The sequence below is a fragment of the Podarcis bocagei genome (assembly GCF_964188305.1).
Source record: "Podarcis bocagei genome assembly, chromosome: 1".
Taxonomy (NCBI): domain Eukaryota; kingdom Metazoa; phylum Chordata; class Lepidosauria; order Squamata; family Lacertidae; genus Podarcis; species Podarcis bocagei.
The window spans coordinates 67,047,215-67,074,000 of NC_138125.1; the positions used below are offsets into that span (position 1 = coordinate 67,047,215).

At 46.2% G+C, this 26,786-nt stretch overlaps 1 protein-coding gene across 14 annotated transcripts in view; it reads right to left on the reverse strand.

The window, feature by feature from the left end:
* Nucleotides 1–240: 240 nt before the first annotated feature.
* The window catches only part of PAX6 (paired box 6), a 42,552-nt gene continuing 16,006 nt past the window's right edge, over nucleotides 241–26,786 (reverse strand). For 9 of the 14 annotated variants that reach the window (XM_081175807.1, XM_081175801.1, XM_081175803.1 and 6 more), the window contains 10 exons: nucleotides 21,206–21,336; nucleotides 20,188–20,229; nucleotides 19,878–20,093; nucleotides 18,755–18,920; nucleotides 9,131–9,289; nucleotides 8,202–8,284; nucleotides 7,300–7,450; nucleotides 7,043–7,158; nucleotides 1,888–2,038; nucleotides 244–1,308 (listed from right to left, as the gene is read on the reverse strand). In XM_081175807.1, coding sequence (XP_081031933.1) covers nucleotides 1,223–1,308; nucleotides 1,888–2,038; nucleotides 7,043–7,158; nucleotides 7,300–7,450; nucleotides 8,202–8,284; nucleotides 9,131–9,289; nucleotides 18,755–18,920; nucleotides 19,878–20,093; nucleotides 20,188–20,229; nucleotides 21,206–21,336 — 1,301 coding nt within the window. In that variant the 3' untranslated portion in view covers nucleotides 244–1,222. Of the gene's footprint in view, nucleotides 1,309–1,887; nucleotides 2,039–7,042; nucleotides 7,159–7,299; nucleotides 7,451–8,201; nucleotides 8,285–9,130; nucleotides 9,290–18,754; nucleotides 18,921–19,877; nucleotides 20,094–20,187; nucleotides 20,230–21,205; nucleotides 21,337–26,786 lie in introns of all 14 variants that reach the window. The other 5 variants (XM_081175800.1, XM_081175798.1, XM_081175797.1 and 2 more) reach the window with 5 other exon arrangements.

Here is a 26,786-nt window from a genome sequence, read left to right on the forward strand (position 1 = left end):
TATTATAGAGAGACTTCCATATGCAGCTCTGGTGTTCCAGCAATCTGTTAACTTTTCAGCTAAGATTCCAAACCAAGCTATAGAATATATAAAAGTGATTTCTTGAGGACCTCCAATATTTAAAAACAGAAAATAATGTCAAAATAAGATTTGTCTGTATAAAAAAATATATATTAAAACCTAACAAGGAAAAAAAATTGGCCACACCACACTATAAGGTTAAAAAGAAAATAGTATAATAAAGGAAATACAAAGGCTTTGGCATGGTTTTTACAATCAACAATGGTTAATTTTGATATGTCGTTGTGAACAACTTCAAAACACTTAAGTTTAAAACTCTTGCAAGCACTTTTAATTGATTAGGAATGAATTTTAGATGCACAAAAATGATTGGACTGTGAACAGTAGTACAACTTCAGCTAAGAACAATTAACTTTTGCTGACCAAAAAAGAAACGTTTGATGCATGAAAATGTGTATAAAACATCTATAGAATATTCTTGTCAAATATAAATGAAATTAACTTTATTATAGAAATCATTCTGGGAGATTTCTAGGGAAGACAAATACTTACATTTTGACATAAAACAAATTGGATTATATCGAAGACACAATCTATCCTTTTCCTATCAAACTTTTCTTCTTTGAAGTTCTCTCTTGATCCTTTGTTTGCACATAAGCATCATCTGTTAATAACCTTTGGAAATCCCAACAGATATTTTTCTTACAGAAATCTAATGCCGTATTGTTCCAGGTTGAATTATATGCAATGGAATGATACAAACTTGGAGCATCAGTCTGAAATCTATGAACAGATTGGTAGAAGTATTCGATATAGCTTGATAAAACTCTTAATTCGTGGCAAAGCTTGTTGATCATGGCTTCCTTTTTAAAAAATAAAATAAAAAACACAACTTCATGACCAACACAAAAGCAAACATCCATTCAGTCTACATTGTTCTTTTTTCATTATAACATACAAATGCCCATTTACAAATAATACATCAAAATGAATAAAAGTTTGGATACCAAAATGAAGATTTGTTCCAACTGATATAATGCCTTCATGTATACAAAGGTCCATGTTAAAGTCTTTCTCCATGTGTTATGTCGTAGGGCACAGTTGCAGTACAGACGTACTCTGAAAGCCGTTCTTCTTTTAGAAAACACAGCCAAACCTCCAACTGTTGTCCATAGAGCCATTTACAAAATCAACACATGGTTTACTGTAATCTTGGCCAATATTGAGACATATCAGGTTCACTGCCGGGAACTTGAACAGGAACTGACACTCCAGGGGAAATAAGACCTTAAAAGAAAAAGAAGAAAATATTCAGCTTCTCTGTGGCCCCTATTAAAAGGGGGCTTTCTTCTAAAGCTTCCAGAGCTATGTTAAAGAAGTCAATAATATCTTTCCCCATTTGATCATTTCCTAATTTTAGGAAATCAGTTGACCTAGCCATCTGCAAGCATATTAGAAAATACTTTTTGGCCCCACAGTTAAATGTCCAGTCAGTCTGCTCTAACATTTTCAAATTGTAATGGGATGCAGTATTTTATTTTTATGTTCCAACTTTTTCTAGAAGTGCTGAGAGGAGGAAAGATATAAACTGGAAGGAAGAAACAAAACAATGTTCTGTTCATCATTCCTTCCTTCCTTCAAGTGCAGCCCCCCCAAAAAAAACAAGTCAGGAATGGCTTCCCTATTTTATACACAAAGAGTTGAGCAACTATGTTTAAGCAACTGCTGAGTTTTTAACAGGGAACTAACAATCACATTTGGATAGAAAATTAGCAATAACTTTCTGAATAAATTGTTGAGATCAGACTGGCAGGAGAAACAACTCCTTTAAATTCCTTTTGACAAAGAAACAAAGGGGGTGCTTACCTGTTGAAGTTGCGCCAGAGGCGCCCATTGGCTGGCTGTTCATATGTGTCTGCATGTGAGGAGGGGTATATGTATCATAACTCCTCCCATTTACTGACGGACTTGTGGGCAGCATGCAAGAGTAAGAGGAAGTCTGGCTGGGTACCGGGGGCTGAAAGAACAAAGCAAGGCTTGTGAATTTCAGCAGCATCATATAGCCATTGTTTCCTTGTAGGGACAGTAGATAGACTCTACACACAAAGAAGTTAAACATTCATATTTAGTGCCTTGTTCCACGGAGTGCTCAGTCTTCACGGTTCCCACCCCCAAAAGAGGGCAAATGATTCCCCATCTATATTCCACGGCATGCAGAGAGCAGGTTCTTCCACTATTAGTCTTATTTATTATATTCATTTAGGGACTACTTTCTTTGAGCACTTCACTTCCCCAGATTTGAGCACTTTCAGATCTGTCACTGGGTTGGGAAGTGGAGAGTGGAGCATCCTTGCTCAGAAGCATTAACAGTGAATTGGGCTATGTTTTTGTTTATATTGGAATGCATGTTAAAGGCACTGAGAAAAAAAGGCATCTCTCAGAAGTGCCAATCCTAATGATTTTCTCAAATTCAGTAAGAATTATCTATCTTCTTGTTTGTAGCAGGAAATTGGATCAGCTTACCAATCTATAAGCCTTACAGTGAAAACAAAAACAAAAACATTTTCTCTCTGGGTCTTGTCCACAAGCTTCCCACAAGTTGGTCTACCATTTGGGAGTCACTGATGCAGAATATAAATTAGGGTGTGCATGAAAGCCACATCACTGAAGAAAAATATTGCTTATAAGAACTGATATCACTCTCAGTTTTGGGCAATGTAATGGTTTAGGTCTTACATCCCAGTCCAATTTCTGAATCAGTGAATATGTTAGACTTCAAGGTGACAAACCAGTTTGAACCCATGAGAAATACCAACTTAAATCTAAATATTTTATCTTAGTCGGGTTATGGATTGGCCTGGTTTTCTAGTTGTTTACCTATATTTATTCAGAACAGCATGGATATACAGTAGAAGCAGCAGATATAATACAACAGGCCCATTGGTAACCTTAATAATATACAATCCACTAATTTATACCTGTATTTATCCCCAAACTGATTGTCATTTGGACTGAGTTATTTTTTGGGGAGGAGGGGCTGCTAAAAGTAATTAGGTTCCTAATTCCCATTACTATCCCCTGTGATTTGGATATTTTACTTTTTAATCTCAACTCTCTGTCTTTCCTTTGAAAGTACTGCTGTTACATTTTTGTGGATATTAGGTTACAGTTGCACTCTGTGTAAAATCTGTGTAAAAGTGCTGCTTCTTCCTCAGCAATCCACATACAACAGAAATAACAATTGCCCTTATTTTAGGAATATAGTTTTGCTTGCACAACAACTGTCAGGTTCTTAAAGGACAGTATTTTGAAACATTCTGTATTTATCTTTTATCCAGAATTTATCTTTCATATATTATCTTTGGATTACTTTAGAACTCTTATCAAGCATGCTCAGATTCCTACTCCCAATAATCCTGGGTTCAATTAACAAAGAGTTCCCAACCCAAAATGCAACTCTGGTCCAAAATACAATTCAGATGCACATGCCAATTAAGTAACCAACATAAACCCCTTCCCAACATTTACTCATGACTATGTATGAATATACCGGCTTCAGTTCTAAATTCAAGAGGCATGCCATACAGACATACTGTATTTACTGCAAATGTATTTGTATTTGATTGATTGTGAGGGTGGGGGTCATAAAGAACATAGCAACCTATTCCATTACGGCCAATTCTACTATGATCTGATTTCTCCAAGCTCCAGCCTGAAATAGCTGTACCAGTCAATGCTTCATGAAAAACCATGGAAAACCTATAGCTTCTGTATCTTCCTATGAGCTCCATCGCATGTGCACAATAATGATTGGGGACCCTAGCATTGTATCCCACCCCCCCACCCCCGCTCAGCCAGCTAGTTATCCACCTGCTTACAAGCATGAGGTTTGGCAGCTCTGTTCACTTTAACACAGCTATTTAGAACTGCAGGTGCTGTTCACATCCTCCTCTCCCCCTTGGGTATTTCTAGGGTGCCAATAGCCACAGTGTCTCATCAGCCAAGGTGTAATCCTGCTAGCATTTTAATAAGCCTTTTCTCCTCACCAATGCTATACTAATGAGTTTCTCTGGTTGGGTACATTTTTTTTTCTTAAACAGATTCTGAAACTTTTGCTTTATGAATTCAAATCCATGAGCGCCAATTAACTCACTACACATATTTTTCACAATTTTATCAAGTCCTTTATTTCTCTTTTCCAGTCCAGATGATCACATTCCAGGTTTGGAAAGCTCTTCCCAGTGATTGTGTACCTAACTATCATGTTCCATTGCAACAGTCCTTTTATGTTGGCTCATTCTACAACTTTTAGATCAATGGGTTGTATGCTGCCCTCCTATTCATGGAAGGCTTTTTCATCCTTGAATGGAAAGAAGGGGGAAGATGTTTTTTGCAAATTCCCCTTTTCTCCCGCAGTCCCCAGCACTATCTTCCATGAGGGTACTCAACCATTTTAGGGGAAATCAGAGAAAAGGGGGATATCACAATGCCCCGCCTTCCATTCACAAAAATATCTGCTGAATCAGAGTGCCTTTCTTGAACAAATCAGACACTTTAGAAGCCCTGATTCAGTTGAAATCACACGTGCCCTACTAGAAAAACTAGTCATAGACCCAAAATCTAAACATATTAGCCTTCATTCAGAAAATGTTCGCTGCACTTTTGTTCTATGGAAATCAATCAAGCAATGTATAACATTTTCTTACGATATAGCATGCCTATTCAAAGATATCCACAACATTTATACACAATGCATCAGCCGCATGTAAAGAACTCTCAAACAGATTGAAATCAGTGAGACAATTAATCACAACTGACTGAAATGCCATGGGGCTTAAGCACAATCAACTCTAACTGGATCAGGACCAACCACCATGATTCAATATAGATTTAATGCATGTTTCATTCTGCACAAGACTGTATCCTTTAGGTGGCATTTAGGTCTATTGATTGCCTTGTAAAGTATACAAGATCAGGGCGCCAGTTGTATACCCAATGGGCAAACTCCCATTAATTACCTGGATGTTCCTAATGCACCCTTTGGCTATAATTTTCCTTTTGCTCTGGGAACTTTGCCTCTTTGAAATCAGAGTATTATGCAACTATTTACTAGGAGTTGAATACCCAAGAATATTGACAAATTTGCCTTTTACTCATAGCCTATTTCATAGGTATGGTCCCATTCTTTTAATTAATGTTAATCAATTACAAATTAAATTATTCTGGATTAACCACTGTCACATTTTTTTTACAGTAAAACATAAGAAGAGTGTGCTGGATCAGACCAATGTCCCATCTGATTCAGTAAGCTGTTATCTCAGTAGCCAATGTATATCAATGATTGTGGACACCATTTAGAATCATGCTGTAGTCAAAAGCAAGTCTTCTTTAAAAAAATGTGGGGGGCTCAATAGTGAGTTAATAAATGAGGTTAATGGGCATTAGAGAGTGTCTAAACTGTCCTTGAACACTACTGTTGTGAATTAGAAGCAGGTTCCAGCCCTGCTTCCACACAGCAAAAAGTTAGCTGTGGATAGGGTTAATGCTAAGACTCCCAATGCCACATATGGGGGCAAGACTATGATGCTCAGCCGTGTGGAGATCACTATGGAGAAACTCAGAGCAATGCCACTTAGCCAGCAACTTCCTGCCATCTTGCCCAATGTTCAATTCAGTTTAGATATTGTAAATTGGGTTTGAAAATCCCCATGTCACACTAATACAGGACTTTTAAAAAAAATTAATTGCATATGGCAGTACCAAAGGAACAGTGCTAAAAAATTATTAGTCATTCTTTTTGTTTACTTATTCTGGCCTTCACTCCCAAGCATTACAGTTTTCTCTTGGTTTAGTCTCACAAAGGTCCCTGGGATAGTGATTTGTCCAAGGCCACCCTGTGAGCTTCATGCTGAATAGGATTTTGAATCACGTCTAAACACTATCCACCAGTGGTGCTGTCAAGGTATAGCTTTGGGGAGAAAGTGCAGGGCCCCAGTCATCAAAACGACCAGGAGGACCCACCAAAAATGCCATAGGGCTGACGTACCACACATTGAAATAATGCACATTACCATATGGAGGTGACAGTGGGGGAGGGAGAGAGAGAGAGAGAGCCATAATTTCTTCTAAAACTACCTAACTCACACAACTACTTTCCACAACAACAATTCAGTGGCTTCTACAGGATAGTCTTGCCCATACAAAAGGAACAGAGTGGCAAACATAAGGAATCACTGAATTTAAGCATCCCTGTGAAAGCTCAGAAGGACCAGATTAAACTATTGATGTTTTACTCAGGAGTGGCCTGATTGAAATAAAAAGGAGAAAACTATGCAGCATGGAAGCAAACTCCTAGGGGCCGAGGTCCCTTCACCCTCCCTCCAATAAAATATTTGAGGGGGCCGGGCCCCCTGGAAGTTGATGGGCATTGCCATTCAAACGGTGTCTGTCCACCAAGTCTTGTGGTTGATTATGCAGGGCAGGGCTTACTCCCCCCCCCAATTTTTTATTCAAGTTGGTACCCCTGCTTTGGCGTAGCCACATTGGACGCTGCTGCCTTGCTCCTTCCAGGGTTTCACACCCAAGAGCACTTTACACCTTTAGCTCTCTGTCAGAATCAAGGTGGTTAAACCTTGGCAAAAATGATGTCCCGAGGCCTGTTTGTGAATAAAGTGGAACTTCTGGCCGGCATTGTAGACCGCTAGCATAGAGCCAGGCCCTGAGAGCTACTCCACGTTAATTAGCCCAAGGAAGAAATCTTGATGAGTGGCTCAAGCACCTCCCATTAGGCTAATCAGTCTCAAGGAGGTTCCACGTTAACTTCACAAATTTGAAGATTTCATAATGGTGTGAAAACAGAAATCCCCTTGACCTTTGACAACCTCCTCTTTTGGCCTGGAATTGGCATTCTCCACCCCAGCCATCGAATGGGCAAGGCTCTGCCCTGCTCAGAGAGAGAACGAGAAGGTGGGGGAGAAAGAAAGAAAGAAAGAAAGAGAGCATATTAGTGGATTATACTTACTTGCATAGGCAGGTTGTTAGCCATTGTGAAGCTAGGCATGGGTGGCAAAGCACTGTATGTGTTTGTTAGCGCGGTGTCTGTTCTGCCCAGCATTGAACCTGATGTGAAAGAGGAAACTATAATAGAATAGATAGATAGACAGGATGGACGTATTAGTTTACGCTTCAATCAGATGACTGTATTACTGTACAGAGTGTTCTGTTCTATTGCCCCAAATGGGTGACTGACTGATCAATACATTTCTGAAAGCACATTACCAGGTGTTGTGGGTTGCGGGATTGGTTGGTAGACACTTGTGCTAAAACTACTGCTGATGGGAATGTGGCTGGGGGTGTTGCTGGCTTGTCTTCTCTGATTCCTTAGCTTCTCTTCCCGTCTCCATTTTGCCCTCCTGTTGGAAAACCACACCTGCAAAACGCAAGAGCCTTACTGTTAGCACTGTGAACAGAGGGCCGTGTCCTATCACGCATCATTCAGAGCAGAAGACCCAGCTACCTCTCTAGAGCTACTCATAGGAAGCCTATATAAAGACAGAGCCTCACTGCAACCTTTTTTCATATGTATCTATTATCTGTTTAACAAAATGACTGGGGAATAAACATGGAACCACTGATCTACAAAGTCATCTGCATGTGTGACTGGCTTCCCACAGGGCAGATTGGATGCGCATCTACTACACACCTGCACCCATGGGTTTTTGTTAGGGGGGCAGAACCTCAGTTTGCTATGTATTTTTATTGATTGGGGGGCAGCTGCTCCTCCTTTATGCCCATGCCTGCACATATATAGCTAACTAGGCAAGATCCAGATGGAACAACAAGCACTGCTTGGGGCTTTCCTGTCCTCATGCATGGGAAGGGCTGTAGCCCAGTAGGAGAGCATCTAGCTTGGAATGCAGAAGGTCTCAGGTTCAATCTCTGGCATCTCCAGGGAGGGATTGGAGAGGCCCCTGCCTGACAGAGGGCTGCAATGCGCACAACACTGAGCCAGATGGACCAGTGGGCTGACTCAGGATAAGACAGCTTCATATGTTCCTATCAGGATGCAGATGGACAGCTTTGTTGGAGACTACGTATTTCCCCCTGAAAACATCAGTGTCCCCTTTACAGGGTGAGTGGGGGAGGGGAGGAAAGAAAACATTACATAGTCACTTGAGTACCTGTATTCTTGCTTCAGGCAAGTCTATTTTGGCAGCTAGTCTCTCTCTGGCAAACACATCAGGATAGTGAGTTCTCTCGAATTCTGGTAGAAAGGAAACGTGGCAGAGTTAGTTTTAAAAACAGATCCCAGAAAGGACGGCCGCTTCCTGCTTTCAGCTGTCTATGTTTGAGTGCACTTTATGCTTTCAATCTTTTATGAGGAATCTTTCCACCAAAGTGCTCCTATGATTTTTATTCCTTTCCTTTAAGAAGAGGGAGATGTCATTGTTCAGTGTTCACACACACACATATACATTCTCTCACCCTGCTAGATAAATATGTGATTAATACCAGACTATGCAATTATAGGAGTAGATTGTTAAGAAGGAATTGACCAGAGTTCCTCTGTGTTTGGATGTATTTAGAGCAGCCAATGCATAAGAAATGAGGGCCTCCTTTTCCTGTGCTAACATTTGAACATGAGTAAGTTAATACGTGATCATCTAATCGGATTTCAAGCAAAGCGTTTGAAATCTGGGCCCGGAATAAGAGATGCATCAAAAGAAGCAGAAGGACAACTGTCCTCTGGGGCAACTGGTGATGCCAGGACAGGAACTGCAGTCTCAGTATCCTGAAAGCAGCCCTTCAAGCATATAATGTAACCTGAGAGAAGGGCGAGGTTGGCTGCAGTCAGAAGTCTCATCACCATGACTCAGCCAATATGCGCTGCCCAAACTGCGGCACTGTGGAGCAGGTGGGTTGTCAGTTTAGAATGCTGTCCTTATCATGTCACCTCCAAGCATTTAAAAGATTCCTTTGGTAGGAAAGCCATGTGAGATCCTTGTCAATGTCCATTAAAGAATTTCTTTGGAACTTGTCAGGATGGCCCAGAAGAGAGCAGAGAATGTGAAGCCCTTCCCTAGTTTTGACTCAGGCACACGCAACATACCTTTCTCAAGCGCTTCGATTTGTTCTTGGGTGAAGGAGGTCCGATTTCTTTGCAGCTTCCTTTTCAGCTGAAGCCTCATCTGGGCCTCGTCTGAATCTTCTCCATTGGAACTGATGGAGTTGGTGTTTTCTCCCCCTCCTTCTTGTTGCGGACAACCATCTGCAACAGAATGAGGAGGCCGTCCTGAGAAAGACCAAGCTGGACCGCTATGTTCTAGCACAAAAAGTCAGCCATGACCAAGGACATATCTTCTTAACCTTGCCCCAGTTACAACCACTCATCAGCTTACTTGAGGGTGAGATGAGGCCTCGTGATAAATTGTATGAGAAGCCTCTTATTGGTCAAGTTGTTTCTCAGTTAAACCAAACATATTTGAGGTCAGCGTATGCCCAGACCCAAAACATGCTGCCACCTGATAGTTCTGCAGTACATGTATCTCACTGAAGTTACATGAAACTTCCTTGCATATAATCAGCTTGATCCAACTTCTGCTGTGGGACATGTAGCTGTTATACCCAAAGGAGGTGTGCAAAGTGGGCATCTAAACAAAAGGCAGAGGGGAATCTGCACTTCCAGGCTCTGAGTGTGCATGGCAACACTTGTGGAGTTGCAGACTGAGATTGGTGTAATAGGAATTGGGGATCAGAAGCCCGGGTACTGTATTCTAAATGGTTTGTGGACTAGAGTGTGAGGCTTAAGCCCTTGGTCTATACTGAAATACATGGACTACTGTGGGACGGGTGATATAAGGACAAACAATGCCTTATTTAAAAGGTTTATCAGTCTTGAAATCTTGGGTGGGATAGTGACTGAAGAAAAAGGTCACGCCCCTCCCACTTGCAATACAGGGGAGTTCAAAGGAATATGGAACAAAACACAAATTAGTATGTAACAATGGGGGACATATATCATGTTCAAATAAAGAATATTCAGTTTATCTAAATAACAACATATTCCCACTGTATGAACTAAAGATCAAGAATACATTTTAATTCTATTAGTAAAAGACATCACTTCTCCCTCCCATACAAATACAACAATCCAGTAAATTATTTCAAGTGGAGATGGTTGTAACTTTTTGAAAATGCCCTGCAAAAGATCCTCTCTGTATGGAATTTATTTACCTATTGCTGCACTTAAAATAGTGATGTTCAGTATTTCAGATTATCTATAATCAGTAATTCCTATCTAATCAATTAGATGTTGATAGGTTTGCAGAAAATGCTATTAAGAAACCAAACCAAGCTTGTAATCTTTTTTAAAAAATATTTATCTAGTTTTGATTTGAATTCTGCACAGTCAATTTCATTTTAAAGGTTGTGAATTTAGAAGTGCCTGCATTGTTCTGCAGTTTTATTCAACTATTGTATGAGTGTGCATTGCCTTGACACCTATTACAGAGCACAGCTGTAATTATATCATCACCAAGAACAGGCTATAATTGCTGAAAATGGAATTTTATATTTAGATAAAAGGACTGTCCATTCTTTGTAATGTGTTGCACCAGAGAAAAGTAAGATTTCTTTAAAAATTTTAACATGTAATTTTAAAAAGAAATAGTAGCGAGTTCGCTAAGTAGCTAAATATGCTATTCTGCAGCTGAGCGCCTGGCATATCATTTAAGTGGTACATTTTTAATTAGGGCATTTCCAACACTTTTAATGTAATTTCTATCATTAAACAAGAGAAAGTTTTATTGTTTTCACATTGCTGCTGGAGGTAAAGATATGCTCGTGGTCTAGCTGTCTTTCAAAGTGTCTGCAGACACTGAGGGAAAAGGGAAAGGAGGGGGGAGAAGGGTGTTTTACAAAAGGAATGGACATTTCTGTAGAGGCAAAGGAGAAGTTGTCAGTAAATTAACTCTCCCTTTCCTTTCAGAGAATAATTTGAAGCGTTTTGATGTTGCTAAATGAAAAATAGAAGAAGGGATTCTTTTGATTCTAACACTCTGGACTAGGAAGGAAGAGAGGGAGAAAAGTTATGCTACCAAAAAAAATCCACCAGCAGTTCTCTCTCTCTCCTAAGCCTGGAAAAAATATATATATTTGTGGGAAATCAACTTTAAAGTAATATCGTTTATAATCGGCTCACAATGGGGCCCAGCCTTCAAAGCCTCAAGAGAATTGTGACAGGATCTGGTAGGGATCTTTTCAAACACTTTGAAATGTTTTAAAACCCCAACTTTCTCCCCCATTTAAACAGTTGGATTCATCTCCAGTGGTCACCATATGGGCGTTTGGAGATCTATTGAGATGACCACCAACACTTGAATAGCGAGGGGGCTGCTTTTCACCAGGACACAATGCCCGCAGAGTAAGGGAAACTATTAAACTCTTGGGGCAAGGAGGAGGGTTGGCAAACTTTCGTGGGCAGAATTTTGAGGACACAATCAGGCAGGCCCAACAAAAGGATTCTCTTGAGGCGTGCAGCGGCCCACATTGTATCACAAGGATCCCAGTCAACAGACTTTTCAGTGAAGTATGTTAACCTTTAGGCACTACTATCATTAATCACTGTCCCCTGGGCTGGGCTACTCAATGCTATTTAGGATTTTTTTAAAACCTTCTATAGGAGCTGAGGAAGAAAGAAAGAACACCCCTAAACTGGTGAATAGGCCAGTTCCATACACTGAGCCTGTTTACTCAACACCAGGAAGGGGGGAAAGAGGTGGGGGTTAGAGGAGAGAACTACTTAGCTAAGATTAGAGAAGCTTCAACTAGCAGAGGAGAGTCCAGGACAAGGGCCCTGTTTTTATTTACTAGCTAGAGTTGGTGGCTGGCTTTTTAAGTTAAGGGTACTGCTAGGAGCCTCTTCCAGGAGTCCTCCGAGAAAGGCAGCCCACTCAGATCTTCAGCCCTTCTGCTTTTTCTCAGCAAGACTGATGGACTCTGAGCCCTACATTACACCTTGCACGCAGGCTGAGGTAGTTGAGGAGATACTTGAGCGCAACCCAGGCAAACACTGGTCGCCTTAGTCAATGATGCACGTGTGAAATTGACTGGGGCCCCAATCCTTTCCTGGATTTAAAGGAAGGGGCACGGTGTGCCGTTCAAAACTGAAGCCAATGTGCTTATTTGTAATTAAAAGCACTTCGGAGGAGAGTGCTTGGGTTCACCGGGATTTGCATCGGGTACTTCAGCCCAAGATGAATTCCCTGCTTTGAAATGACTGCGCATTACGCAGGCGAGATCCAATCAAGAGGCGCATTTGCTGCGCAGACTTTAGCCGAGGGTCAAAAATGCCTGCGTGGTCGGGGATCATTCCTTCCGGGCGATGCAATCTGAACTCATGGGATAAAATGGCCCGAAATCCAAACGCTGCAGCTTATAACCAATTTTGGAATCAGGCAAGAGAAGCGCTGAGCTCATTTTAACAGACAGCTCAGCGGCACTTAGTTCGGAGCAGCCGCTCGCAGGATCGCGGCGCACCAGTTCCCCGGTCAAATCGCATTTCTGGCCACCTGGCTGAAAAGATGACTGGGTTTCAACCTTTTTGTCCCATTGATATCTTATATGAACGAAAGTTAAAAGGAAATAAACTCCAACGGTTTGTGCTTAGCGCGTGTATATAACCAAACCAAACCTGCAAGCGGCAACGAAGTCCCAGTGACCCAGAAGGAACAACCTTCGGTATAATTGGGACATTTTGGGTGGGTGGGAATTGGCTACTTTGTAGTTGTGGTTAAAGGGAGTGCTCCAAAAACACGCAACACTTTCGGATCTTTCCAACTCCGTTCCTTATTGCTGCGCCCTCCCTCGAAGATGGTGCCTGCGCTGGGCAAAAGCCCAAATCTGCCCGTTTTCGGCGCGCGCCTTTGGAGGGTGCGTGCGGATGGGTTTGTGCGGGTGTGCAGGAAATTTTCGTCTGCTGCGACTTGCGGCTTGATCCCCCAGCTCAGCTGCTTGCTGTTTGGGATCCTAAGGGCCCGCGCGGAGTCATTTTTCAGCTCCTCTTTCACCGCTTAGCCAAGGCAGTTTGGGAGAAAGGGCAGGAGCCGTTAAAACTAAAGGAACCAGATTCAACCCACGAAAAGCAGGGATCATTCTCTCCTACAAGGCGAAAATGGCCCCCAAAGCAGGATGTGTTTTCTTTTTTCTTTTTTTCCAGGTTAAGGGGGATTTAAAAACAAAAAAGGAAGCAACCTCAACCCGCTCCTCATCCATTCCCCAGTCAACCTCCGCTTCTAATGACCCGCAAAGCCCCATGGATATCAATGGGAGGGTCCCCATTGACTTCAACAGAATGACGGTCGCGCCCGAAATCAAGAGCTCTTCGTTTTCTTTAAGGAGCACTTATGGCAACTTTTTCGCTTGTCTTCATTCTGGTTTTTTAAGTCTCTTTTCTCCCCCCGCCCCCCCCCGCCCCTCAAAACAGTGTCAGTTTAAACTATTTTAAGTTTCGCTTTGGAAAGACAGAGATATGTGTGCGTGTGTGCTTGTTTTTAAGGGAAAAGAAATGCCAGACAATTAAGATATCTTTCTTTCTTTTAAAATGAGACTTGAAAAAAAAGAAGCTTATAAAGGAATGAACTCAATAGCCCGTTCCACCTTCTAGACCTAATCCGTAAGAAAAAGCGAGTGAATATGCTGTCGCTATTATCCTATAGCTAGACCATCTGACGCTGGGTATAGGATTTGTTTTCCAGGAAAGGGGAAAAAACGGGGGGGGGGGATAAAAGACGCTGGGAAATAAAATCATTCCTTAGTTTCTTAGTGTCTTAATCAGTGAGGCGGAAAACTAGCAGAGAGGAGGGAAAGAAAGAAAGATAGCAAACCGATTGCGGCACCTTTCAGCTGTGGAGCTGGGATCAAAACATTGTAGCATCTGTTGAAAGAGAAAGTGTCTAAATCCTATAGAAGGCTTTAGTCTTATAAGGAGGGGCGAGAGGAGGCGGAGGGGGGGGAGATAAGAAACAGTGTCTCAGTGATCCCTAAAACCGCTAAATCACTGGAGAATTTCTCCCGGATAGAGATGTCTCTTTTTGTTCTGTCAGCCCTCATGTATCCATTATTTTATTCACTGCTGCATGGCGTTTATCAGATTGAGACCATATTTGTCCCCCTCTGAGACCTAACCTTGCCTTATGCTTTTGGAGTAATGGACTCTTAAAATCCAGGAACACAGAGGCAGCCCGGCGAGGGGGGGCACCCGAGTCCCCCGCATGAATATTCCAGGGCAGAGGCATTTTATTAATTTTAATTTAGTGGTGCAAAGGCTTTAAGTGCGCGTCTCTCTCTCCTCTTCTCTCCCCCCCCCCCCAGCGCCTCAGCCAAGGCCTCTACGCCCCCTCCCCCGCTTTCCTCGTCCACATTTTTTTGAGGTTGACTCAGGGCCAAGAATATAGTAGCAGGCCCCCATCCGCAAGCTTTATTCCCATTCATTTGTTTTAACTATATGGCAACTGGTGATTAATGGGGGTCTCTGAACCCCTGGCACCCAGATCCTATACACGTTGACTGGAAGAAGAAGAAGAAGAAGAAGAAGAAGAAGAAGAAGAAGAAGAAGAAGAAGAAGGCGGCGGCGGCGGCCAGTGGGCCTTACTTCCATGTAAATGTGCTTTAGGGAGAGCAGCTGAATACGCTCTGGGGAAAACGATCTAGCCACAGTTAAGGACTTTTGAAACTGGAGTCCCATGGGCGTTTAATGGGAGGCTGGACTCATTGTCTAAAACGGAGCTTTTCTTCTGAGTAAACCTCTTACCAGCAGATCTCACTGGTGTAAATGGGATGGATTGATCCGCGCGCTCCCATTAAAACCGGTGGGATTTACAAGGGCTTAACTACAGTGGCTGAATCCTGCCTCTCGTCTCCCTCCACGGGCCCTAGCCAAATACTGCCTGAAATCCAGCACAAAAACCGAAAACAAAATTCTGTGGACCCAGCGCTCCTGGCTGGGGAATTTAGAGAGCAAACTCGCGCCCTTTCCCGCACCGGTTAATCTTTAACCCCAAGGATCTCCTCAGTTTTTCTGCGGGGGAAGGTGTGTGCTTCGGTTTAAAATTTAAATTTTAAAGGATGAGGGTGGGCGCTGCTGTTTCAGGAAACTATAGAGGAATAAGACACCGTGTCTTTTCCGAAAGGGCTTCACGCCCGAGCCCCAATGACTTCTGCGACAGATCTTACTTCCTTTCAAAACAACAACAACATCTGGGAAGGGAGAGAATCCCGATTTTAAAATATCTAAATACGCGCCTGGCGATGAGATGTGCCCTCGGTTCAGATATTACAGCGACGGACTTCAAGCAACCTGTTATCTCACTGCTGCAAACACGCCCGCACCAAGCGGGGTGGGTGGGTGTGGAGGAAGAAATATTGAGCCCAACAAACTGAGGGTGAGATATCAAAATTGGACCTTCCGACACCCAGAGAGAGTTTCTTGACTCCCCCCCCGCCCCCGTTTACCCTTGGTGGGGCTGCATATGTTCCTACGCCCTGGTTTATGACAATGATCCGCTTTGGTATAATATCCTATATAACATTCAAATAAAGCCAAGTTTCCCAGCTTCTGATGAGATCTAAAGTATCTGGAACCCTATTAATTGCCAGCGATCTCTCTCACTCTCTCTCACACACTTCCACGATCTGTAGGCTATACGTATGATCTATTTAAATAATCCTCTTATTTGGGGTTGTGACTTGTAGGTTGCGAGTCAGGGCGAGCTAATCTGCGCCTGTGTGCTCCCCCTGATCCTGACAGCAAGTCCCATCCATCTTAGAAGGGCTAAGGTTGCTATTCTAGAACATAGGAAGTCAGAGAAGCCAGTGTTAGGTGGCTTTAGCGGGGTTGACTAAAGGTTGGGATGCAAGTTCCATTGGAGCCATTCTTAGCCTCGGGCTGTTTAGGGCCCTAGCCTGAGGGCCGGATCCTTACATCAGCAATCTTAAAACCGAATCCGCAGAAATCCTGTGAATTGCAGTTCAACGTGTTTCCCAGCTAGAATGCGGAGTTTTGCAGCTAACTAGACCCTGACTTGGGACTTTGTAAATAATTTTGATCTTCTTCCGGGCAAATGCGCCCAGGATTGTGGCACTGTCAGCCTGAGATTAGACGTCGTGGGGTTTAACTGCAGAGTTAACACACAACCAGGAAAATTCCCCGTGCAAGACCCTCGACGAGCCTGGGGCTGCCCTAGCTCTCTTCCTTATTAATTTCAGTCCAGGGTGGATCGTGCCCGAGGCCGTGGGCCATAGCAAGAAAACGAGCCTGGATGCCAGTGTTGAGAATCTCCTAGCTTTAAAAGTCCGAGTTATACACACAAAGAAAAAAGAAAGGCCGATTTAGCCTTTCTGATATTCAGGACTGATTTAAATCGGTTGGAATCCGAATTCTTCCATTGCTCTGCAGGAACTGTGAGTGAATATTTGCGCTGGGGACCATCTAAGTTATATATAACGCGGCCTATAGAGCCATGCAGCTTACAGTTCAGGTAAGGGGAAGGCGATTCCTTCATATCGCTGTTACTCAGATCAGCTGAACAGCTGGCTTTAGGCGCCGTTCAACAACCACCCCCGCCTACCCTCTGTCCGCATCCCGAAGCGAAGCTCAGGCGCAGGTTCCTCACGCCACCATCCTCAACGGAAGGGTCCTTCCTCGCTTTGCTTCGCGTGTCCCTCTCCTTACTCCAGAACTTGGCAGCTCTAATGAATTGGAAAGACCTGGGTGCTGCTTTAGAGTCCCACAGCCCGATGTCCAGTTCTGGAATAAGCCACTAAAAGTCTGGTGGCACTTTGAAAGACTAATATGTTTCATGGACTCAGAACAAGACCCAGGGCAACTGATGCCACCACAAACAGGCTTGAAGGTACCACAAGGCTCTTCTTGATTGGGCTTGTTTTTCGCTCCTTACACCACATGGACGCCACTCTCCCTTTGGAAGAGGTCGGCAATATGTGGTCTTAAAGACCTGGGTGCCGGATCAGGTCTCCCTAACCCTTCCATCCCTCCCAGGGGCGCACCTACTCAGCCACTCAGAGCACCATTCTGAAAAAGGATGGTTCATTGAAGTCAGTGGAACTCAGTTCCAACTAAGTGTGGTTAGTTAGGACTGAAGTGTCAAAGGTGCTAACCGGCGGGTGGGGGTGGGGTGGGGGGTCTCAGTGAGCAGGCTGGCTCCCCGTCATCCTCCAGCCCCACGGCATTCTTCCTCCCCAATGGGAGATCTGAGAGTTGGGACGGTAATAGGATGCCCCGAAGCTCTTGTCTTTCCAGGGTCCCTCCTAGACTGCTCCCTTCTCTTAAAACTGACATGTCTAATTGGCAAGCGGAGCCATATCGTGTCCAGAGGTCTCCTGTGGAACATTTCTACAGCTGTCTCCTTCAACTAGACGCTTATTCATGTCGCCTTAATGAGAAACAAAACGATCTCTAATGAGCAATTACATAGCGACAGAATTGTTCCCATAACAAATTCTTGCGTGTGACAGAAACATCCTTTGTACCAGATATTCCGCATATTGTTACTGATTTCTTTCTTTTCTCTCTCTCTCTTTCTCTCGTATCTTAACCTCCTTTTCGGGATGGAAAGAAAAAAATCAGGTTGTTGGGGAGACACCTCTCCCGAGAGACTGACCAGAGCCAGAGAAAGGTCTCGTGGCCCACCGAGAGGCCGCCTTGGCAAACAAAAACAAACCCGTCGCGATTATTACAGCATCTCCAGGAGCGAAGGAGCGCAACCCGCCCCGGAGCCTCCGCATTAACCTCTCGCCATTCCCTACAACAAACACCTATTAATCTTCCTCGTAAACAGGGACCCACATTGGCCAAGTGGGAGCACGTCTAGCTGAGGAGCGAAGGCGCGCCACAGAAAACCTATGCAGAACCAGCTCCAACCTGGAGCGTGACCTTTTCAGTGACTGCACGCACGCACGCACGCACGCACGCACGCAACCTGGAGGAAAATCCAGCCGACCCACTTCTCCTCTGCTTTTCCCGCAAAGGCTATTACGTTTGTCCTACCTTCCTAATTCCCTCTCCTACCCTTGCAAGCAAAGAAAAGACACGCCGAGATGGAAGCCAACCAGCTAATCAGAAGCCAGAAGCTTCTCTTGCTTCCTCGTCCATCTTTCTAGGTGCTTCCTCCACAGAGTCACAAAATTTGTCAATTACCCTGAAAGCGCAGTCGGATACAAGGGTGTTTTCCTCGCATTCCGTCAGCGCTTGAGCGTCTCAGACTCTAAGGAGAGGGTGGCGTGGTCGTTGGTCTGGTTTGTAAACTACTTAAAGCCCATTTTTAATCATGTGCGCGTGTGCTTATAGGGAGTTTTTCGATCCAATGTGTGTCCAAAGGAAAGGGTAGGGTTGAGGGCTGCCAAAAAGATCCGGTTTAAAATAAAGCTGCTGCCTTTCAAACGCCTCTCCGACTGTTGCCCTCCTGAGTACAGTATTCACACGACACCCAGCCACCCACCCCCACCCCACCGCTGACCATCTCGAGATAAAGTAGGAGGAGGAGCAGATTGCCGCGGAGGTGGAACCACGAGGCAGACCAGCGTGTCGAGCTTTACCACTTTGGACTTTGATGGGTCATTAGAAAAATCGGATTGATCAGGGTGGGGTGGGGGGAGGGAGAGGAGGGAGAAGAGGAGGAGGAGGAGGAGGCTTGCTCTTTCTCTCTCTCCTGCTTACCTTGCGTTGGCTGTCCTGGCACGGAGGTCCCCGGGTACCACCCCGGCCTCGTGCCCCACGTCCCGGTCTGCCCGTTCAGCATCCTTAGCTTGTCATACATTCCATCTGCCCCCATCTGTTGCTTTTCGCTAGCCAGGTTGCGGAGGACTCTGTTGATCGAAGATACCTGAAAAGGAAGCGACATTCAACGCGATGGTAGCAAGGAGAGGAGCCGCTTTGGAAACAAAGCGGCGACAACAGCAGGAGCAACCCCCCTCCCCCACCCGCTGGCCACAGATCTCTAGAACCACTGGGACGTTGCTGTCAGTCCCAGAGGATGTGTGTGTGTGTGTGTGTGGATTGTGTGTGCGTAAGAGGACTTAAAAAAAGAAAACCCAGCCCCCAAATTTATTTACAAAGAAACCATTCCCACCGATTTCAATGGGAGTCTCTTCCAAACAGGCCACCGATCGAAACCATCGCGACCCTTTTGCGCGACTGCTGACTGCAGCAGGACTACTCTGTAGCAAATGGGCTGTGAGAATGGCAGCCGGCTCGCCTGTTCAGCAGGGCAAGCGAGGCGGGAGATGAGAGGGCTGCGGTCGCCCTTGAAAGCCAGGACGTGTCCCCTGCAATACGCGGGGTTCTCTCGCCAGCCAACGCGTTTAGAGCAGCAGTCGTCTGAAAACTATTTAGGGACTTAAGCAGGTTGTGCTCAGCAGAGTTCCTTCGTCGGGAGAACTGCACCTTATGGAAAACGCACAACCCGGGCAGAAATGCCCTGTGTTTTTCAACCTAGAAATAAATCCCCCCCCCGCATTGCTTTGCACATTCATAATTCGCTCGAGGAGAGTTCCCAGTTGGTCCCACCACCCTGGGGCGGGGTATTTAGCCTCCCAAAGCCACCTTGGTTTTCGGAGCCCTGTTAGCTCAAAAGCCAAGGATGAGTCCTGAGCATTTTTTAAGGGCACCCATAAGTTATTTGTGCCAAATGTTGCCCTTACCCAAGGGCGGGGGAGGGAGAAATTGCAGGGGGAGGGGCTCCTTCGTGCTAGAAGATCAAAGAGAAGGGGGAGTTAGCGACAGGTCTCCTGCTATTGTTCTAGGTCAGAGAGAGAGAGAAAGGATTTATTGATGAACTTACGCTGGGTATATTATCGTTGGTACAGACCCCCTCCGATAGTAATCTGTCTCGGATCTCCCAAGCAAAGATGGAGGGGCACTCCCGTTTATACTGTGCTATTTTGCTTACAACTTCTGGAGTCGCTACTCTCGGTTTGCTACCTCCGATTGCCCGCGGTCGGATGGAGCCAGTTTCGTAATACCTCCCCAGAATTTTACTCACACAGCCATTCGACACCTGCATCAGGGAAGCGGACAGAAAATCACATTATTAATAATTTCAAGACAAAAATAAAATTGTTTAAGTATGCATTAAACAATGACAAGCTTACGTTTTGATTGTCCAGCACTTGGACTTTTGCATCTGCATGGGTCTATAACACAAAAATATACCTTAAATGGTATGAGAACTTACTTAGAGAGGTTTTTCTTTTCTTTTTCTTTCTTTTTCTTTTAAAAAATATTACATTTGTGGCCCTACACGCTACAAAGGTGAGATTTTTTTGATTTTTTTTATTTAAAACCCACTTTGAAGGGGGGAGGGGGATAAAAACTGGAGAAAAATGTCAGATATTGGAAGAAATGTTAATATAGACATCATCAGCTCAGTTTCCAAAATACTCAGATTTCGGGAAGAGGGAAGGATTGGGAAGGTGTGGGTGGATTATAAAACGGGAATGATACTGTATCCCTAAGCCAAATCCCCGGCCAAATCGTTTTCTCATGAGCTTCGAGGGATAAACAGGCAGCAATTTCAAAAGAAACCAGCGTTGCTTATTGCTTATTCACATATACATATATATATATACATACATACATAAATTTGCATGCAGAAACTTTCAGTTACATGGAGGGGGAAGCGGACAGTTTAACACCCCCCTGACCTGCACACGCTTGCTTGGAAAGAAGTCCCTTAACCAATCGTGGGGCTCTGCCTTCCAAAGAAGCGTCCTTAGGATCGGGCGCATTGCATCGGTCAGGTCACTCCAGCCAACTAATATTCGCCAACAGAATACAGGCGTACATATGGAAATAAGGCATATCAGGTTGTCAAGCAGCCATTGACTTAAGGAAAAAATAGATAGCTCTATCCCCGTGGTTTTGAGAAGCAGATTGATGGTGATTTAATTTTTTTAAGAATCCTTCTCTCTGCCCCTCCCCCCGCCCCAAATAGGCTGGAGACGGAAGGTTGCAGCTACAGAATAATACCCTTCCCTCACCCACCCACCCCCAGGATAGGCTGTGTCCGGTTTTTTGTTTTTGTTTTGTTTTGCTTTGGTTTGTTCCTTCCTTCCCCAAGCCAGGCTGGCGTAGGGTTGCTGGAGCTGGGAAGGCGAGGCGCATTTTCACCTGCAGGATTCGGGAGATGTCACACGGCCGAGCCCCGCTGTGGGCGAGTTCCACGATTTTCTGTCGGGTTGAATCTGGCAGCGGCCGACCGTTGACAAACACGCCGCCGAGCTGGTTGACGCCGCTGTGACCTGCGTGGTGGGGGGAGGAAAACAAGGACAATGGAAGCCTCGGCTACCTGAGCTGGAGAAGGACGACCTGGGGCGCCCCAGCTCCCTCCTCCCCGGTCAGGTTGCTGCTGCTGCTGAGACAGAGAGTGGGGGGGGGGAGGGGAAAGGGGTCGGGATGGGGGGTCGGTGGGGAACAGCGAAATCAACAATCAAACAACCCAAATCAGGCGCTTTTCTGGTTTCTGCTTTGGAGTTGGCAAAGAGAAAAGCCCCACTTAGCGCGGGCACAGGCGAGCCAGACCTATGGCTGTGGATCTCAGGTATGAAGACTGTACACACACACACACACACACACACACACACACGATGCACACACCTCCCTAGGCAAAATCACTGCAGCCAAGTAGCCACCGTTACTCCAACAACCATCTATTTTACCAGTTGCAAAGCACGTTCTATACAGGAAAGTCATTCATTCATAGATAGATAGATATAGATAGATAGATATACATATGATCATCAAAGGAAAATTCCACCACCACAAAGACTTTCTCCCCTTTGAACTGGTCTCCTTCCCTTCCTCTCCCCCCCCCCAATCCTCCGCCATCCCCCCTTCTAAGCTCGACGCTGACTCCTCTCTAAGGCTCCATTCACGGTCCCAGCTCTGCCTCTCAAGCCCAGAAGAGCAACATTTGGTTACACACTTTCACTCAGAGACATCCTTTCAGCAGCCTTGGCACCAGCCGGCGAGTGAAGGGCACACAGCCGACTGTGGGGGAAAGGGGGTGGCTGGGGGTGGGGAGAAGGAAGAACCGTCCCCTCTCTCTTCCATGGGGCGGCGGGAGGTGGAAGATGCCTTTCGAGACCCAGCAGCGCGTGGACCCAACGCAGCCTGGAGCCCATCCACAGAAAGTCCACCTCGCCCGCCCGCCCGCCCCACCACAGAAAGCACAAAACCTGCCTGGATCAGAAACTGGCTAAGCCAAAAACAGGCGCCTCCTGCCCTCCGTCTCTCTTAGCCCCCTAAATGCCACCAAGATCCCCACACCCCAAATTCCTGGTATGGAAAAGAAGGCGAGGGAAAAGGGAATTGTTGCTATTATTTTAAAAGGAAAATAAATCGGAGTGGTCTATTCTGAGCTTTGCGACAGTCCCTAATCATCCTCCTAGCTACAGCTCACTTGGCCAAAAGCAACGCGAATGAATTTCTTTAAAAAAAAATGGTTCGAAAATAATTCCCCAACCTGCAGCTTGAGGCTTTGGAGGCAAAAGGCTCCCTGGAGAAGGTCTGGGCTCTCTCTCTCTCTCCCTCTCTGTGTGTCTCTCTGTGTTCTGCTCTCCTCCTCTCTTTGGAGCCTCCTGCTAAATTGACTCCAGGAGCTTCGGCTTCTTAGCAATAAATAAGCTCCAAATATAGAAGAGGGGGAAAATATGATGAGTCTCTCTGACATTTGTCTTTAAAATAAAACTAGCTGCACGTCAAGTTTGAGCTTAATTTCTGGAAATAGGCGGAAGTCGCCCCGGATCATGCATGGAAGGCTAATTGAAAAGATCAGTTGGAGCACTTGTGGCAGACGTGTCACTTTATGACAGTGCTCCGCTTTTGAAAATTGCATCGTCACGACAAACAGGAGCATGATAAAAACGACCCTTTCTGTCCGGATTTGGGTATCACTCCGACGAGATTGAACTCTACTCGTTTCCCCTTCGAGGGGAAGCGACTTTTTAAGGTAGCCACGGGGCCAGTGCGGACACAACCGAGGGGGCGCGCTGCCTCCTCGATAGATCCGAAGTGACATGCGGTTTGGAGAGCGATGGAGGGAAGGGAGGGTGAAGGAGGAGGGGAGGGGTGCGGGGGGAAAGAGAGAGAGGCATGAGCGTAAAAGCCACTAGAGAACCGACCAACGTGTGCGGTTTAAGAAATATAGGGGGGGGGCACAAGGCACAGATCCTCTTTTTCTCTCTCTGCCTCTCGGATGGACCTGCTCATCTCCCCCCCCCCAAGTATGTGAAGAAGGGGAGGGAGCTTCCATCCCCGGGTCGGGGAGGTGGGGCGTCAAATGCCCCCCTTTTAATCCTCCCAATCACCACTCCTAGGTTAGGTGGTTCTGGACACATTCCCCTTCCCCACCCCACCCAACTCCCTGTTTCTCCCCCTTACCTTCACCCTCCCTCTCCATTGCCCTGGATTGTCGTGGAATCTGGGTTGCTCTCCTCTCCAGTCTCTCAGGGACCCGATCCAGCCTCGGCAAGCCCTTATCAGAGACCCATTGTTTTTCAGAGGGGTGGTGGGGCGGCGGGGGGGGGGGTGTTTCAGAGAGATGAGCACGTGCTTCATTCTCTCTCACGGAAACCAATGGGACTCCCAATCCCGTGGCTGTGATGTTTCCTTGGGGCCTGGGGATCCACGGAGCAAGATCTCCCTCTCGCTCTTTCACTCCCACACACGCATGGGGCTGTGGACAGGAGGCCCTTTGCCCGCAGCCCCGCCAGAAATGTATCTCCGCGCGCGGCCCAACGAGGAATGCCAAACTCCCAAGTTGCGCGTAAAAAGGTTAAGCCTTAATCAATGCCTTAATTTCCCTGGAGAGGGGAGGCAGTTCGAGCCCAGTGGCAACGATTAAGCGCCTCGCCTTTCTGGGGCTAGGCTTCTAATAGGAAAGCATATGGTGTCAATTTGGAGCCCCGGCACCACATACACCCAGGAGTTGTTCGCACAAAGCCTGCAGAGCCGGCGGCGACCTTTGCGCAAAACCCGGGCTTCACCCGGACGGGATCTCCTCGCTCCACTCCTGCACGGGCTGAAGGGGAGGGGGAGAAGAAAGCGAGCGCCAAGGGCCGGCATCGAGGCATCTTCTGGCCCTCCGATTAACACTTTGGGATGAGCTGTGCCTCAAGGCCAAGGGCCCCGGCTAGGAGAGAGGAGGGCTCGGCCTCCATGCCTGTCTCCCTGCTCCACCCTGACCGCGTCTCTTTCTGATCAGCGCTAAGGCTTAGCAAACCGTCGGTTTAAGAGGGATCCCAGGAGAAGGAAGCAACAGAATAAATACAGGCCTTCCCGGCCGGAAAAGTTTATCATCACGCTGCCACGGTCCGCCACGCGGAATCGCCCAAAAGAATCCCAGCACACGGGGCAATTTAAAGGCGCTCTCGGTCCCCACAATCCGGTTTGTATGCTTAGAAATGCGTCCACCCTTCTCCCACAGTCCAAGAGCTGAGCGCAGGGCTCCAACCTTCCTGCAAGGACCCCCAAGCCCTTCCTAGGAGGAAATCGAGTGGGGCCTCGGAAAGCCGGCGCCAGCAGCTCTACAGCGAACCGCCTTTGGCTAGGGAATCCCCGCCAAGGATTTCAACTCGACTGGCGGCCAGAGGGAGACGAAGAAGGGCCGCCGTCATGAAGACCCGGCCCCGTTTACTCGGAAGAAAGTCCTGCCAGAGTTCAATGGGGCCAACTCCCAAGTAAAGAGAGTGGCAGCTAAAGAAACCCTGATAATCCCGGATCCTGCGCGAAAGGCCAAAATAAATGCCCAGGCCGAGTCAACTAAACTCTGAAGTACCTTCGCTTGAGGAAGAAATACTTGGCCGGCTTTTGACTTCAAAGGCAGCATCTTTAAACATGACAGCAACTCGCTAACGAGCTCAACATTATCTCACGGAAGGGGCATTTTCTGGGCAACCAGGCCCCGTTCCAGCCATCCAAAGCTATGCACTTTTAAGTCTCCCTTGGCCCCAGCAGGAGAGATTAAAGTAGGTGCTGCAACTCTCTGGTGGACTCCTGAGAACTTAAAAGTGCATCCCTTGTGACTGCTGGATTGTCCCTTAGCCCATCCGACCTCCCTACACCCAGGAAAGTCGACGGGACTTAATTTCCCAATCAAAGTCCGCGGGAAGGCGGCTGATCTGCTCCGCCAGCGCCCTAAGTATATTTATTAGGAAGTGTCACAGATTTCCTTTCCACCAACACGCTGAAAATCAGCGGAGTTGATGGTCCAGAATGCGGGTCAAACTGCCGCAACCTTGCGAGACTTCGCTTGGAAATCCAGACAAGGCCCTCTGAGAAGGATTGCTTTGTTTGCGAGTTCTGCGCAACTGACACCTTTATCCCAGTGGGCTGTTCCACTGTGGGTACCATCGGGCTCCCCCAAACACAAAGAGGGCTGGGGGTGTGGCGGGATTGCGCCCGGTCCCTCGGCTTCTAGAGGAATCTACGTCCAAATAAGGGCGCTTTGTGAGAAGCCGCTGTCATTGGGGATTCCCTCTCGGGAGTGGGGAGAGGATAGCAAGACAGGCCTATGCAGGGCGTCCCTCACACGAAGCCTGGCCAAACCAAGTCCTCTCGGAAGGCAATCCTACAGGAAGCAAAGGGTCTCCCTTCTATTAATTTGACATCCAAGCGCACAGCTTTATCAGGAAGCCGTTAAGCAGCTGCTGCCAAGCTGGTCTGGAAGACGATTGAAAGGGACAAAATCTTTCATCTTCCTGAGTTTTCATTAAGTCTGGTGGGTTCAGCTCCAGGTTTCGCTTCCCAGCCCAAGCCCCCGGCCCCAGACCACCACAAGTGACCAACATTTTCTCAGCCAAGGCCTTCAGTCTCGATCGCTTTGACATTCGCCCCTTTTTTGCAAATCCCCACATTCCTCCAGCCAGAAGAACACAGAACACAGTTAGTGACATGGGAACTTCTTGCGCGTTTGCAACTTGCTTGGCGGACGATTGATTGTGTGCAATCAAGGGAGGTTCTGGTTTATTTTTTTAAAAAAATCCGATCGAGGCAGTTAATTCCAGTTCGAGGTCGCCTTGGCTTCGAAACATGTTGGAGCTGATTGCAATGAAACAACCACAGACAGATGCGACTGTCCTCTGAATCCGGGTTCGGTGACCCTCGCTTGCCCTGCCTCCTGGACGGCGCTGGAGTTTATTATGTCAACACATCCAAACTGTGAAGCTATTGGGTGGCTCTCCCAACCTTTCCGCTTTGCCAGCCTCTACAAATCTAACAGGATGGATCTATAAGCACCCATCGCCGCAATCCTAAACACACTTGCGCAAACCAGATCGATTTTTAATGAGACTGGCTTCCAGAAATGTTGCGCTTTCTCACGGGAGCATTAAATCGAGTTGCATTCTCGACGGACTTTCCCGCGGCCACTCAGATTTATTTCAACTGCACCACAACAAACTGCCCCCTTATTGTCACATCTCGCGCAACTCAGTAGATCTCTCGTCCTGGGTTACAAATCTATTTAATCCATCTACCTTTTTCGCCCCAAGAATTTTCAAATCTGCACAAGCTTCCCTGCGCCAGGACTTTGCGCCAGACATTTAGGTCATCGAGACTCCATCACCGCGAGATTTTGTGAGGAGAGTCCAACCAAAAGAAGACCAAAGAAAATGATCCGATCATGTCTTCCCTTCCCATTCAGAGGACTTTCCTTACATCGACACCCTCCCCCCCCCAAAAAAAATCCCCA